Here is a 16,800-nt window from a genome sequence, read left to right on the forward strand (position 1 = left end):
TCCTGAAAAGACAGAGAGTAAGTACTTGAGAGTCTTCACTGTGGGGCACTGACTTACAGCTACCACTCCCTTAATGGTGTGGCAACACCTGGAAGCACTGCTTAGCGCAGTGTCGCATTAATTGTCACCAAGAACAGCCCACCCTGAGAGGTGCTCATTGAAAATGGCAGATTGCAGGAGAGTATTTCATACACAGCAGTGGAGCACACAGGCTAAACTATCCCAGCAGGAAGGGAGTTATTCTGCCATGGGTGCTTGGAGGAACTGTGAAAGCACCTGGTGCCTTTCGCCCGTTGTCCCCTATGAGGAAAAGGTACAAAGGACTGAAACAGCCCAGTAAAAACCTCAGCTTGTTGGTAGCTCTAAAATCCACTGAGCAATACATAATAATCCAAAAAGGAAACCCTTGGCAGAGGAAAGAAATCAAGGACTAAGACACAGCAAAACCCAACAGCGCAGCTACAGGAAGTCTGCACAGTGCAGACTGTCTCTCAAATAGAGGAGCTTCTCCCCCATATCCACCCCGCATTGAGATCCTTTGAAATGTGACAGGACACAACTGCTGCTGTGCTGCCACGTCTCTGCTAACCAGAATCCAGCTGCTTGACACCAGCAGCACTTCGCCCTGGTGCTCTCACACACCACTCCCTGTGTACTGCATTCCCTTTCTGCAAGAGCAGGACAGCACCGATGCCCAGGACTTGGCCAAACAAGGAAGAGAACCTGCTCTCCCATATCAAAAATCCTACAAGACATCCAGCACTTGGGGAGAGTTCCAGTCACTACTTGAGTCTGGAAGACCTGCACTGAGCACCCAGCTTAGAAAATCTGAACTTAGCTCACTCCCAACAGCAAAGAGATGCTCTGAGTTAGGAAGCACAGCCCATGCCGAGCACACCCCAAACCATACCTTGTTATCCTGCATGTCTCTGTTGGCTCCATTTTTCAGCAGCACTAGTGTTGCTTCCACGTTGTTCACAGCAGCGGCCCAGTGAAGAGCAGATTTACCTGCAGCGAAACCCAACCACTTCAATAACAAACCAAGGAGCTATTTTCTTAAAGCACCGAGATGGCCAGAGTACACTAAGGGAAAAAAAACAACTGCAGTGCAGCTCACAGCACGTGAACATGTCCTGAAGTCACGTTTATGCTTTGGAAATCACCACACTGTAACATACCACTATGTTACCAACACGCAATGGGACTTTCAGCACTTGCTCTGTGATTTTTTTTTAAACTTTTTTTTAAATGACCTATCCACAGTCGCATCTGCAGTCCAGGAAATCCCAGCACATCCAACTCTGTATTTCTCTGCTTCTCCTCCAGGACTGTCTAACCAAGCCACTGTGCAGCAGCCTGCGGTCTCTTACTGCTGGGAGGACTTCTGCGGGAGAGCCTAGTGTCTGATTTAGCTACAGAATTTAGGAACAGCCCACACTCCGGCAGAGCAGAAGCCCACCGCTCCTTGCTCACTCCATGACAAATATTTGCCCAGAACAGTACGTGGTGTTCACATTACCGTGGTCATCTACGGCGTTCACATCTGCCTGGCAATTAATTAGCTCGGCCACCATTCCTTCCACAGCCAGACGCGCAGCCAGAATTAACGGGGTTGTTCCATCATTCATCCGAGCATCCAAGTCCGTCACTCTGTTACGGATCAGGATCTGAACAACAGGAGAAGACATGGAGTTTTTTTGAATACTGCTAAAGACCAAACCCGAGGATTTGTCAGAAACTCAAGAGAAACTTTATAATGAAAAAGCAGCCCAAGTGCTGAAATGCAAGGACCTGGACGACAGGTGACACAGACAAACAGACCAAATAAATACACGCTACATGATTCATGCATGCTGAGTTCTTCAAGCTATGAATACCTGAGGAAATGGGATGTAAAATACAGTTTCGCCTGACCATCACATGGTGCAAGGCCTGAGAGCAAGGCTGGGAGTGAAGAGAGGGCAGCTTGGTCCGGCTCACAGAATTACAGAGCGCAGCTACTGAAAGGGGTTCTTCAGTTGCCGTACCTGGAAGACACCCTGGGCGTCAGCAGCTACAGCTGCGTGCAGGGGAGTCCGGCCCATGTTGTCCCGTGCGTTAGCATCTGCACCAGCATCCAGCAAACGTTTCGCAGCGTCTGCTCGTGAGTACCGGGCTGCTAGGTGCAGCGCCATCTCCCCGGTGCGATCTGTCTGGGCCTGCAGGTTGGCGCCTTGGTAGATCAAGTCTGTTATTATATTTGCTGAGGAATCTTCTGCATCCTCATCATCCTCGCTGATATCGGAGCTGACCGCACGCAGAGATGCCAACATGAGCGGAGTACATCCATCTGCAACAGAAGAGATGGTATCATAGTAACTTGACGGTGACAATAAAGGGAAGGAAACCCTCTCGCACTCCTCTCCCCTTGAGCACCCACGATCCCACCAGTCACTTTAACCCAGACCTGTTCTCTTACCTTAAAGCCCAACAGTTAGGGACTTGTCTTCTTTCCAAGCAGGACTTTAATACCTACTGCAACCCCAACAGAACTTAGGGACTTCTCAAATAAGTAAGACCATCATAAAACAAAAAAAGATTGCCGCTAATGTGGAAAACTGTCTCACAAAGTAAAGGCTAGCTAAACTCCTAGGGAGAAGAAAGGGCTATGAAAATCAGATTTCAAATGACTAACTATCCACATGGATGTTCTAATCACAAACCTGGGGAAATGAAACAATTGACAGAGAAAAATTATTGGACAACTAGCCACTGATTATTCATGGCATTTTGCAGGTATTAACCTGGAGCCGTGACAGTCAAACACTCAAAGCTGAAAAAAGCCCCAGGATGACTGCCTGAACCAGCCTCACCGTGCTTTTAATAACGTCTGTGACCAGAGCCCTAAACGGACTGATCAAGCACACTCTGTACTTTCCCAGCAGCACACCATGTAGGAAGGGACCACGGAACAGGATCTAATCCAGTATTATTCACTGGTGTGCCAGTAGCGTCCTCCACACGCACAACGCCTTGCTCCCCACGCACCCCTCCATCGCAGCACGGACCGTTCACAGATACAGGCTGCTGGCAGTCTCTCACACAGTTTGAGTGCTTTGGAAGATACTGGGTTCGTGTCCCTCCACAAACCTCCAGTGATGGGCTCACACTGATGGGACATCCGCAAAAGGTAAATTCACGTTCATCCAGACAGGATCCTTGCATCGTCACTGGAAGGAGGAAGGCTCCTTCAGACCTCCTGGATGAGCCTCCCTCTCTCTCTGCTGACCAGAGAGGGTGGTCCACATGACTAGCTCATGCTGCTGACTTTTCACCCTTGTTAATACCCCCACTTGATGCAGTGTAACTAAGATTTAAAACATCTCCATGTATTTTCAGCAATCCATCAAATGCCAAGTGCTTCAGTTTCATCAGACTCTGAACATTACAAGATACTCACTACCTACAACTGAAGACTTCAACTGCAGATGCTAACACTTGCTTACTGATTTTACTGCTTTACTCCGCACACATCACAGGCACCTAGAAAGTACGAGGGACTAAGATGGCAGCAGGAGCGAACCACTCGAGCTCTGCAAAGGTGAACATAAATTTTGCTTCTCCAGTGTGGCTCACTAGCAGAAATTCAAGACAAGCTTTCAGCAACTGCCTGATTTATTCCATGGACAAGCAGGGGACCTTCCTGGACCCTACAGACAACAGTTTCTCTGCCTGCACAACTCAGTCTACACTATCTGCACTGAATGAAGTGCGTGAGCCTGCAGGAAGCCATACAGCAGAATTAGGATTTTGTGCACACAAGCAAGGTGATGATCTCCTGTTGAAAGTAATACACAGAGCTCTAACACCCTGCTCCCATTTTCCAACTTCTGATCACCTAGCCTTCCTGCCTCTCTATTGTAGGGCAGTTCCAAAACTTTCTAGAAATCCATCGTTCTCCCACAGGGATCGGTGTGGAGCACCTCCAGAGATGGTGGCAGGGGCCTCCAGCAGCAGCATCCACGCTCCTCCTAGTGGCTCACAACCACAGGACAGGCAGGCTTTCACCGAGCTCCTTTCTCAGGATTTGTTGGATGGCGGCAAAGTGTTGACGTATGGGCCTGGGTTCAGTTCCAAGATCCAGTCCTCTCTGTAGCCCCTCTTTGCCTGTTGTCTAAGGCTATACCTCCCCTTTTGTGCTTCTCCCTCCCACTGCTGGCTCTGCTTCCCTGTCCCAGATGAATACTTCTCAGTATTCAAGTCAGGCTGTGGTCTCCTCCGCACTGCCCCAACACAAAGAGCAGACAGAGCACAGAAAGGAACTTTCCTTTCCTGCACCACCACAGCCCTGGGAAAACCACTTGCAGGAAGGGTCTTGCTTGCTGTAGGACTCCTGGACAATCACACCTAGCTGCTCTGAATTGACACACCTATACCTGCCACCCTCCAAAAAGTCTCCTGGGTACATGCAGCTCTTTTCAGAGCTTTCCAAGTTGGCCACACACGGGTAGTTTTATGAGGTTAGCAAAAAGCACATCCAGTTAGACCGTCACAATTAAGTGCTTGATGGACTACTGAAAAAAAAAAGCCGAGGACACAATGTGTTTTTTCCTCCTTCCAGCTTGTTCTCTGAAATAGCTGGAAAAGAACCCAAAAGTATCCAGCTGGAGGCAGACACACAGCATGGAAAATTCCAGTCTGAACCACTGAAGTTTTAGTAACTGAAAAAGAGGGGCATATAATAGGGACAGTTAATCAGTTTTAATTATAGGTGGTGTTACCAGTTATGCCTATAATTGCACGACTCTGGTTACCCACTCACAATAACTGCAGTGAAAAGAATGTCCTCACCACTCTGGGGGACACAGAGAAAGAACAGCATGGGGAGACAGCAGCATTTTATAAAAACTTTTCTGTTTGCTGTCTTACAAGAAGACAGCCCCCAAATAAATGTAAAACTCGGAGCGAGATGGTAAAGCCAGAAGTTCACCAGATAGGTACAGCTGAAGGACTCACACAGTTCTATGCGTGATACACTGAAAGCTGGGATGTAGACAACCTGCTGGTAAAGCCTCTAGGCAACACTTCTGTAGGAGACTGGACCTCTTGGATCCCCCTAAACTCAAAAGACAGCAGAAGGTGCTGGATTAAGAGAGGGAACAACTCCTTGGTACACCGAGGCGTTTTGACTCGCCTCTCCCCTCTCTCTAGCAAAGATGTCTGCTGTTCTACCTGCCACCCCGACCTGTGGCCAGGATCTAACTCACCCAGCTTCCCATGGCTCCAGCCCAGACACCTGCACCCCGCTCAGCCAGCCTCAACACCCTTTGTAATTAGGGGCAGCCAGGCATTACTGGAGCATGAGCCATCTAGTCTTCAAGAGACTCCTTTCAGCTCGAGACAGAGATGAACTGCCTATTTCTTCCCTCTGCCTGCAGAGGAAAAGGAAGGTGGCCAGGGCAGATGAATAGCTACATTAACTGTGGGGAATCCTACCCCTCCTTACCAACCCATTACTCCAACACTTCTCAGACTTTGTAAAATGATTTCTTCCCCAACAATAACTCAGCTGCTTGCTTCTGATGCCATGGAAAGGGATAGCTTACAGCAGCTTGCTGCAAGCTTCAAGTTGCATCTGAATGGCAGGAAAGCAACTCACAGGTCAGTATTATTCCACTGCTATTGTTGGACAAAGCTTTGAGTGAACATGAAAATAAGCAGTCTGAAGTCTTAAGAACGTTATTGCCTGCACTTGGAAAGCTTCTACCCCACCACACAACTAGAAGCTTCAATAGGGGAAATAAAGAAAAGCTTAAACTTGGCAGAAACTGATGGTTTATGTTCTCACACTCGTTACACAGAAATCCCTCCTTCCCTGTGCTTTGCATTTAGGGGAGCTAATGGGTTACTGAGCAGAAAAGACAATAGAAGGGAACTGAGAGAATGGGTCCAGTCATCATTAAATTGCATTAAAATATTCCCATAAAATCCAACAAAAAGCAATTGCAGCAATATCGCCAGAATCACCTCTCTGCATACGAACAAGAGCCATGCTCACAGTTCTTCTGACCAGCATAAAGTTCTTGGTGATCTGTCCTCTCAGAACACAGGAATCAGTTATTCTCAGATGACCCACACAATCCCTTGTCAGGTTACACAGACTTAGTGCTACACTTGTAAAAAGCAAAGAGCATTCTTACTGCAGCTCCTCATCTGAGATTGAAAGAGAGCAAGCCTGCATGCATGTGTGAGCGTTAAAGAGGTTTCCTTCAAAGTTCACAGTTGTGTTACAGTGATCAACTCCCTGAATTCATAAGCTCGGGATATAAATCAGTGATAAAAAAAAAAATAATCATTAATAAGATTGTCGCATTGCCGCTCTGTTCCAGCACAAACGTCTCACATGCTGCTGATCAGGGTGTCCTGTCTCCCAGAAGTAATCTTATTCAGGAAAAGGCCATCCTTGCTTCCACCCGAGATAACAGACACCTCAGGTATAAACCCTGCTAAGCTAGTCCTTAGCAAAGTCTGCCACAGAACTCTGCTGTGATCCAGCTGCAGAAGCTGAGGGTTATTTCCAGCACAATTATGCATTCCAAATTGCTGCTGCTGTCTTTTAGGCATGCATTGTTATAAAGGAAATCCTGTAGCTGTAGTTCCTACAAGTGCTTGCTAAGTGAACTCTTGCTCCTCGTTACATGATATTCCATGCGCTACAGACCATGATCCAATCTCTCCAGCTTTCTTTGCTGGAGTGCACGTGAGCTTTGCTTAAGTACCATGAAAGTTCTGACAGTGTCCCTGTACACTCCGTACAATTTCTAAACGTTAGCAGTCCCAGCCATGGGAGACAGGGGAGGTCTGTGGCTGGCTGGCAGAACACACGGACCCTCAGAGTACTGACCTGGCCCTCTGACATTGACATCCAGAACATCCACTTCTTGATCCGCTTGAGGTGGTGTCAGGGCTAGCGATGTGCTCCCACAGACGTCTGCTGCCTCGAAGTGCTGCTGCGTCCACTGGCGCTGATCGATCTGCTCATCACCTTCCGGGAGCAAGGCTTGATCCTCAGCCTGAGCACAGGAAATAAGCAGTTGCTTCAAAATGCTCATCAAGTGTCCAAAGGCACTGAAAGTTCTTGGGGTTTTCTTAGTTTTGCTGGGGTTTTTTTTGTTTGTTTTGGTTTTGGTTTGGGTTTGTTTGTGTTTTTTTTAATTAAGCTAATGCTGGTCTCCATTTACGTCTGCTTGGCATGCTCTGCTTTCGGCTCCCACCACACATTATCAGGCCTGAACTGCAAGATGTTACACTACTGTTAACTTTCTCTTCCCTTTGATGCAGCAGGGCCTGGACAGGGAGGGGACGCTGGAACAGAAGCTACCTGGTTTCTCTACTGGCCGGTGGTGGCAGTGTTAGCCTGAGGATCTGCTCCTCAGGTATCATTAGTTATATATTACAAATCCATAAGCAAAGGAGGTTTTGAGCAAGGGGCATACTCTGGAAGTTAATGCAGCTCTTTTCCCCAGTAGCAGTTTCAGGTGATATTCAATTTATCCAAGTTTTGGAGCTCCTTACCTTTGCTCTCTTTGGCTGAGGTCCACCATCACCTGCCCAGTGTTCAGCTGGTCCAGAATCGGCCAGGTTACTCTCTGGTATCTGGACTGACAGATTTCTAACAAACAAAGAGAACACATTACTTTGCAGGCTGACCAGCTGGTTATACGTTTGGTAGCTTGCAAACAAAGAGACCAAGAAATCAGAAATCTCAGGCAGCCAACAGTGGCATTAAATGCACTTAGAACTGCAAACTTGGTTAATTCAGTGGAAAGCCAAAAGTGCATAAATGGGATTCTCCTTTTGAAACTTTCCATTATTTCTAAGTCATGTCTTTAACATCTTGAGCTAGATGTATTAAAAGTTCATTGTCACTTATTGACCTAAAAATGTCTCACCAGGAGGAAATTATGCAAACTGTACCCAATCACTGAACTGAACAGTGTCAGAAAACCAAACATAACCAGGAGGTCAGATTCCTCACTAACATTTTATAGATCACAGTTAATTAAAGTTCTTCTGTCCCATACAGATGTATTAAAATTTAGAGAAATAGCCTAAGAAGTTCAGCCTTCTCTATGGAATTAAGTGCCTTTAATGAAAGATTTATACACCACATTCTCAAAATCCTCTAACACACTCTAACACTGTCAGCGGCCTAAATGCACACTTACTTGAGTCCAACAGCATCTTCCCCAACTGGCTCTCTGCGTTTATGATTACTAGGATCCCTGCGCAGAATGAAGCCCTCTGGGAGCCACAGTGAACCATGTTTGCGCTTACGCTTTGCCATCATCACGCCCAAGAGAAGAATTAAGAGGATGATCAAAGCCGCCACAGCAAGTAGGTAAAGCAACTGGGTCTTTGGTTGTAACAAGGGTTCACCTAGAAATTCCAGTTAAAATACAATGAGATTAACAAAGTGGAGACAACGATCTTCAATCTATATAGTTTATCACTCAGAGTCTTCCCCACAGAGTGTATTGCCCCTATAATGTGATGCTTTTAGAGCAAAGGCTTGAGAAAGTTCAGGCTCTGTTGCAACCGTTGTAAGAATACATCCCATCTTTCTGGCTTCCCTTGATCTGGTTTCTCAAAATATTTTTTAGAGTATGTGACTGCTGAACTGAAGATGTTGCTCCTTCCTCAACAATCCTGCTGGCTGAAGACAGCCACCCTGAATCGGTGTAGAGAGAGCTCTACACTGAGCAGTGAGACACATTAAGATGATGATCAATAATCTGAGCATGAATTTTGCAAGCTCAAGTTTGCTGACTGCCTTCCTCCAGAAGCAATTTTCCCTCTGCAATTACTTACTTTGGACAGACACGAAAGGATAGGGCAACATGCCCTTCATGGCCTGAGCAGCTAAGAGAGCTGCAGCAGCTTCTGTGTTCTGAAAGCACTGTTCTGAATCCTCCGCACACTGACGGTTGTCAATCTCCAGGAACACCCTGGTGCTGCAGAGACACAACAAGAGGGCACAGATGTCAGTGACAGAAACTTTTGCCAAAGCACTAGGTTAAACTGCATCCTTTTAAATTAATCTTTCCACCCCAGCACTGAATTTGGCAGCTGCAATAGCTTTACATTTCTCCATAAAAAACCAGACTATAGCCCTAGAAGGTCCAGAACGCCCCAGACATCTGCAAGCAAGAGCTACCAGCATAACAGGGCCAGAAGAACCCAAAGGCATCCACCACTCACCCAATAACCTCCTGCTCCAGTTCTCTGTGCTTGCGAATGACCACAAGAGATCGTCGACTCCGTGCTGCTGATTTCTCCCCGTAGTATGGGAACACCATGGGGTTTCCTTGGGAGTCCAGCTTGATTCTCAGATTGGTGTGCAGGAGAGTTCCCAAAGTGCGCAAGAAGCTGCGAACATCACGCAGCAGCTCCTCCGGGAGCATCAAGACCACAATGATGAGGGTCCCTTCTGCCAGCTTCTCAGCTTTGTCACCAGCACAGTCCAGACCATCCCAGCCACACTCCTCACTATTACAGCCCTGGTCACAGCGGCCATCTGCGTAGTGATCTGCACAATACTTGTCATACCTAGAACAGAGAAAGGGTTACAGGCAGCACGTAGAACATACACATTCTGTACCTGCACTCTGTAAGGGCTGAGGCCTTACACTCTTCATCATCATTTGAGTTAAATAACATTCATATTCAGGACATAAGCAGAAGAAATACAACCCCAGGATAAGCTTGCAGTCTGGCAGAGTGGAAGTAGGAAGCATACAACACCCCAAGAACATGTGGTTCAATTCTGGTACCAGTGGAAGAGAATTTCTTATTCTGTTTACTAAGATAAAGCTGTAACACCTCCTGTCTCACCAAGGGAGGATCATCACAACAAAGCTGAAGCCACTCATCACAAACAACTGAAGAGGAAGAAGTGCCACGACAAACAAGCTGGAAAACACATTCAGAGGTAGCAAGTACAGCTAGGGTAACAATACAGGTATTGCTGGTATGGAGTGAAATCCAGGATAGGAGGCAGTACAATTAAAATCTAGTACAAGGTGAAATGCCTCCTATTTACACTTCCACAGAAAGCAGGGCACATCCAACAAGCAGGTTAACACATTACCATTGCTCAGCCCATCAACTTAGTTCATAGCGTACAAGTTCCAGAACTTCTTTCCACAAACAGATGAAAACTACACAAAGCAGCAGAAACTCCTTGATACCAAACCTTCAGCATGAGCAAAGACCAGCAACAGAAACAACGGAAGACATGGGAGCAGCAGGCATGAAGCGTACCAACTACTGAAAGCACTAGCAGGAGATGTATTAGTGACACAGAAAAATCATTCTGGGGATCAAGCCTTACTTGCATGTTTTGCTATTTTGCTGACATTCAAAGTTGTCGAACAGGCACTCGGGTGTGTTGCAGAACTCGTCACACTGTCCGTTGAAAAGCATCCAGCAGCGCAATGAAGAGGAGCAGTTGGCCCAAGGATCTTCCGCTGTCAGGGAGCAGTCGCCTCCATCCCACTGGCAGGCGTGAGTGTTACAGTCTTCATCACAATGGTCATCTTTGGCTTTCTCCGCACACTGGGGATCCAAACACCCTCGGGGCTCTGGGCTGAAAGTTACGGGCTGTTCACACTGGCTGCCTTGGGTGTGAACAGGGCACTGACAGTAATAGTAAGGAGGTTGAGAAAGAGGGTGGCAGCTTCCACCATTCTGGCAGGGGGCACTGGCACAACCCATGTTTGTCTGGCATTCCTCTCCCGCAGACAGCTTGGGGCAATAGCACCGCGGACCAGAAGATGTCTGGATGCACTGCTCCCCCTTCTTGCATTTCACTTGTCCACAAGTACTGTGGCTGCTGAACTCACATTTTGCTCCAGAATAACCCTATGAGGGGGGGAAAAAAAAAGCAAAACCACCAGGATCACGAACTTATTCTTCAACACTCCAGGGGCTGGAGGCAAGGTGTCACGTGCAAACCCTTTATCCCCCATAATTCCTCTAGCCTCGTAGCAGGAGCCATGATTTTCTGGATTTAGCCTCAGGGATAAACTACGAACTTACAAGGCTCTGTTACATTCTGAAATGGGCTTAGAAGAGCCATGAACAAGGGGAATCTTGCAGTAAGCACAGACAACACAGGATAGCAAAAAAATTATCAAAACTTAATGTTAGGTTTAAGACAGAAAATCCCACTATTCTGCCTCAACAGCAGAATTGTTTGGGGTAACAACAGGCAGCATCACTCTCCTAAGGCACCTGGAAGCTAAAGGATGCAGGTACCGAGTGCCAAAGGACACAGCTCTGCGAGTAGTACACAATAGACAACCTCCACCTACAGTGGACCCGTGAAAATAATGAGACTGCAGCCAGAGAACTCCACAGCTGAGGCAGGCAATCCAGTTTCAGCGTACAGTACTCACCGGAGGACACTGGCAGATGAACCCATCTGGCATATTGCTGGCAACAGCACAGGTACCTCCGTTCTGACAAGGTTTCCGGGGACACATGTCTATTACACTCTCACAGTGACGACCTGATATGTAGACACATGGGGAGAAGAGAGCAGAGAAATCTGTGTGTGTGTGTGTATCAGAAAACCATCACAAAGCAAAACACTCCAACGAATAGCCAACAAGCCAAACACTCCCGTGAGACCCTCCCCTCAGAACAGGTAGGTAACTCCTCTTCAGGTAACACATGGTTTACAAGTAGCTGCCAAAGTAGTGCTAGAAGAAGGCACAACCCCAGAATCCACAAGGGATATTTGGGGACAGTCCACCTTGTCTGCCTCCTCAAGAATGTGTTCAACCCAGCATGGAGAAAAGAATTTGCTCCTGTCACCCCCAAGCCATCCAGGCACAGAGGCTGAAGGTGCTGTACCACATTAATTTGGGGGTTCCTTTTGGGAATTATGGATAATGGATAATTATGGATACCATGACACTGATTTATAGAGAACTTTTTAGGAGATGCTCAATGAGCCCAAAGGCAAATCACACCCTAACCATGAATGAACAACCCTCAGGACAAGCAAGCTGGCTAGATCCGCTAGACAGAGGTGTCTTACTGTGCTGACCAGCATTTGTAGCAGCTCCCAGATTCAAATTCTGACACCAGACTTCAAAAAGATGAGGATGACCTAAGCATGACTTGGACCCCATAGGAAAAAGTGAATAGACGTCTCCACACATGTGCAGCCAAGACCGAGCGCTCGCAGACAGGGCAGGATGGCCCACGGAGTCCTGGCATCCTATCAGTCACAAACCACAGCAAAGCCACCCCGTCCCCTCCCAGGCAGAAGGGTCAATGTGGAATGCGCAGAAGATGAACAGCTAGAGGAAGAAGCATGCTCCCCCTCTGTGCCTAACATTTCCAGACAGATTTAATGTCTGAGACACGGCAGCTCTCCCTGCTCCTCCTAAGATGCAGCAGGTCTGCACTCCCCCCACTACAAGTTCCAGCAACCCTTCCATGAGAGCCAGAAGCAACATGATGCATAATTCATAAAAGCAAGCTTAACAGATGTGCTTAAGTGTCCACCTATCTGATGACCTGCACCAGTGTCCCACTAGCTAGCCTGGCTCCACTTCTTTCACATCACTCTTTTAGGAACTTCTGTCAGTCTAGGTAATGCATTCAAAAACTACTCCATTAATTCTTCAGATGTAGGTCTTCGTGATTTCTTTGCATCTGACAATCACACGTTTAGTGGAAAATCACCGCATCTTTAAATTTAAAACCAAAAAGAGTAAAACTACTGGTAAAGCATGCAGAGAAGGTCACTAATAAGCAGGGAAAGTGAAAGGTTTTAATGGAGGAAAACTGAATACTTAAGAAGTAAAACTAACATGGAAACTGGAAAGCTGAAAGTTAAGACACATCTGGAGACTATTAGCCCAAACTTATGCCCAGTGGGAGGCAGAAAGCAGAATAGCAGCAATGCTAACAAAGAAGAAATCTAGAGGGAGTGAGACATAAGTTTGCACAGTATGAAATTCTTCCAAAGTTGTGACTTGAAGTTGGATCGTGGAGGGATCACATCACTAAGCCAGGAATGTACAGTCTGTCTGTGCATAGAGTATTCCATCCTGACCACATCACCAATGTGAGGAAGAAAGGGAATGAGGAGTAGAGAAGGAGGCCAAAAGCTAATTATGGATACCACGACACTGATCTATAGAGAAAATTCATATGCTGCTTTGCAAAAGGAAAAGGCACGGAGAAGCTGACACATAAACAGTTACACTTCCAATACTAGAAATGTGAATTTATGACGGAGAGAAAAGTACCACAGAAAAAAAATCCTGGCAGCCAAGTGTCTCAGGAGATTCCTTTGTCTGAGACAACTCTGCAAGCCAAATTTCTTAGAAGGTTTAAAACAAAGATTGGTTTAAAAACTGAGACATGGTAAGGGAAACAATCAGATATTGTAAAGGGAAGTGACTAGATAACACGACTGCCAGAAAGGGAAAGAATGACTGTTTTTCAAGATACTACTCTGAAATTGGAAGCGTGTTTACAACTACTCACCAGTAAAAGCACTACGACAGATGCACGTATAGTCATTTATCAGCTGAACACAGTCCAGACTTCCCCGAGGGTTACAAGGATTAGAGAGGCATTCGTTGATATCTCCCTCGCATCGCTCGCCTGCAAAGCCTGGGAGACAAATACAGCTGTAGCCCCCGATCTGGTCAATGCACTGCCCTCCATTAAAGCAGCGGGGTACTCTGGAGTCTGAAACACAGTCATCGATGTTCTCCTCGCAGAAACGGCCTGTCAAGACAGCAAAAAGCAACAGTTTGAGGATACGGTGTCACGGCCTCATTTCCTACACTGCTCATCAAGTTTTAAGACTACTTCACGCACAGCCCCCGATACAGACAGGTAAAGATCCCAGCTTAATGCAATCCATCCCCCGAGCACTCAGCAGCCTCACATCAGACCTCGGGAGCATGTGTTTTAGATCCAGCCTGCTCTCAATGGTAGGTCATACTGGTATTTAGCAGCTTTCATGCTTGACTTAATTTAAGGGCATAATTAAAAACACAAAACCAAAAAAAGATGCACTCGATTTAGCCCTGTGACTGAACATAGCCAGAGAGCCCTGTGCTGCCCTTGCAAGGCTGCGAGCCTCCCATCGTTCATTTAACTCAGCAGTAACCCTGAATCTCGGCAAAGAGCATTTGTAGCATCATTACAACAAGCAACAACAAACCAACAGAAAAGCAACTGTGATGAAACACAGATTCCTGGCCAGCATGCCGTTCCTGCAGCTTGGCTTCTGGGGACCTACAAGTAAGCTCTCAACACCAGCTAGGGATGGCAGTTCCTCCCCTCTCCCTACGGGGTTCCCTTTCAAGAGACTGCCTGGTACTGCTTCTGCTTTAAGCACACAGAATAACGGACAAAAGGGGACAGAGAGGATAAATTGCGCAAGGGGTTTTGTCCCTTAATACAGTCGATTTGTCCAGAGAACATAAGGTGATATGACATATTATTATCACATTATACATAATATAACATAAAGCGATTTACTGGCATCAGTAAAGTGTTCATTTCAAATTGGGCCAGGGACAAAGCTAAGTCTTGATATCATACGTAATTATATACATCTTTCCTAATTCCTTTCATTTGCAAAAAAAAAAAAAAAAAAAAAAATTGTCACATCCAAAAAGTAGCTCACCTCAACAAATAAAGACTGAAGAATTAAAAGCAGTACATTCAGAACCTCTGAAAGGAGGAGGGGTGTTCTAGTACAACACAGGAATTCTGGCAATGCAGAAACTGGTAGATAAATACATGCTTTGATGTAGAGATGTAAGAAGCAATTCTATTTTTTAAATTGGAAGACCAAATTAAGAACAATACATGAAGAATTGCTAACTCAATGATTTACAATGAAATAAACACTTATCCAAACTGGGGAGATGTGCTGACAGCCACACCAAAGTGAATGAACTGGTAATACGCACGGGCAGGAGGCAAACATGTTAGATTATTTTATAATTTTACTTAAATTTACTTTATGAACCAGGAACGTAGTTCTATTTGACACACATCTGGAGATTTTGCCTACACCGAGATGACACACTTCAGAAAGAAAAAGTTCCGAGGAATGTAAAATCTTTAACTGACTTGAGAAACAAACTGAAGAAAAAAAGTCACGTGAGAAAGCATTCCTCAGGCCATCAGGTCAGATATAACAGGGAAATGAGAGCTTAGGTTTCAAGAAACACGACATTAAACAGGCTGTGGAATCATACTTACTGAAAACCACCATTATGTAATTGCGGCCTTTTTTGTTAAAAAAAGAGCTTTTAATAAAAGAGCTCAAAGTTGCTGAATAGTTCAAGCTAGCCTAGAGGCACTGAACTTCTTTTCCACAAAAGACTCCAGGACAGAGGACAATTCAGGGCCAAAATTTAAACAAGTAAAGGTCACTGGGAATTATGCAAGAACTAAGCAACTTTTCAGTATATTTCATAGGATTTTAGCCAAAAAAGAAACCTTAGATTTACTGTATCGAAACAGATAGGGTCAGGAGAGACCTTAATGGTAATCTCGTCCATCCCCGTTGCCAAAGACAGAGTATACATTCCCAAAGAACACTGCAATGACCTATTCCTTTAAAAGAAAAAAAGGAAAAAGTAAAAGAAAAAAGCAGTGTTTATTTTTAATGAGAAAACATGTATCTCAAGGGATTCAGTGCAATTTGGGAACATTCTTCAAAGAAAATAATGCACTCCCTTTAGAATCTGCGTCATGAAACCAGTAGTCAGAAAGGAAAATTCATTCTTGTAACATTCACTTAATTGCTGAGCTCCATACCCCGAGTTCCTGGTGGACAGGAGCACTTGAAATGATTGACGAGGTCTATACATGTTCCTCCGTTCTGGCAGGGCTGGAACTGGCACTCATCCACTTCATATTCACAGTTGACACCCTGGTATCCAGGCACACACTGCCAGTATAAAAATAAGTGTAAATCTTCTCCCAACAGAGACATTAGTAGACATCTGAGAAAGGCTAACACAGACAAAACGAGCCCTCAACAGGACAGATTATGACTGCCTTTGGAGTTATACAACTCCAAGTGATTTCAAGGGCTGCACTGCCAGCCAGCTTAAGCACACAACATGATTGTGCTCACTGCATGGCTGAATTTGAGTGACTTTATTCCTGCAAAATACAGTGATTGAATCCTGACACCCTTTAGCTCTGAGACTGCCTTAGTAGTTTTGACTTAAGGTTTACATTAAACTCATCCTTTCCTTCTGGGCATGAGCTTCCAAGGTGTCCTACCATTCTCAAACATTTAGGAAGGCTGATGTACCATAGTCTCATGGTCTACACTACGCTCTGCATCAGCTGCAAGAAACAGAAGGTAGTGGAAGGCATCTTCCACCCTAACAGGCAAGAGATACTTTGCCCATCCAACAGCAAGACCACAACATTCCTTTAATGCATTCTACATATTTTTTAATATAAACCACACGTCAAGCAAAAAAATCTTTCAAGATAAGAACTCCACCTCTGAAGAGGCAAGGAGTTAAATGCCCATCAACCACATCTCCTTATGATCACGCCTCTAATTTGGTCTTAAAGGCTCTCACGAGCACTGCTTCTGCCACAGCTGAATTAAACTGAATTAAAAATTCTTTCCAGGTGCAGGCTGCTTTTATCCCCTCTTTGAAGCTATTCTACCACTTGCACGTGTTTTTGATTTATTTTGATTCCTTTGCATTACAATGCTCTAAATATTTAGACCTCTTCCTGCTG

General features: G+C 45.6%; 1 protein-coding gene across 1 annotated transcript in view; it reads right to left on the reverse strand.

The window, feature by feature from the left end:
* NOTCH2 (notch 2) overlaps positions 1 to 16,800 on the reverse strand; it is a gene marked incomplete at its 5' end in the record, with an annotated part of 80,136 nt that overhangs the window by 1,920 nt on the left and 61,416 nt on the right. The window contains 13 exon segments of the mRNA XM_010077586.1: positions 1 to 2; positions 911 to 1,008; positions 1,520 to 1,667; positions 2,028 to 2,329; positions 6,884 to 7,052; positions 7,555 to 7,651; positions 8,208 to 8,418; positions 8,851 to 8,993; positions 9,241 to 9,588; positions 10,373 to 10,902; positions 11,439 to 11,551; positions 13,549 to 13,794; positions 15,850 to 15,982. The exon segment at positions 1 to 2 is cut by the window's left edge and continues 1,920 nt beyond it. Of these exon segments, the coding sequence (XP_010075888.1) occupies positions 1 to 2; positions 911 to 1,008; positions 1,520 to 1,667; positions 2,028 to 2,329; positions 6,884 to 7,052; positions 7,555 to 7,651; positions 8,208 to 8,418; positions 8,851 to 8,993; positions 9,241 to 9,588; positions 10,373 to 10,902; positions 11,439 to 11,551; positions 13,549 to 13,794; positions 15,850 to 15,982 (2,540 nt within the window).

Source organism: Pterocles gutturalis, unplaced genomic scaffold, assembly GCF_000699245.1.
Source record: "Pterocles gutturalis isolate BGI_N339 unplaced genomic scaffold, ASM69924v1 scaffold2658, whole genome shotgun sequence".
Taxonomy (NCBI): domain Eukaryota; kingdom Metazoa; phylum Chordata; class Aves; order Pterocliformes; family Pteroclidae; genus Pterocles; species Pterocles gutturalis.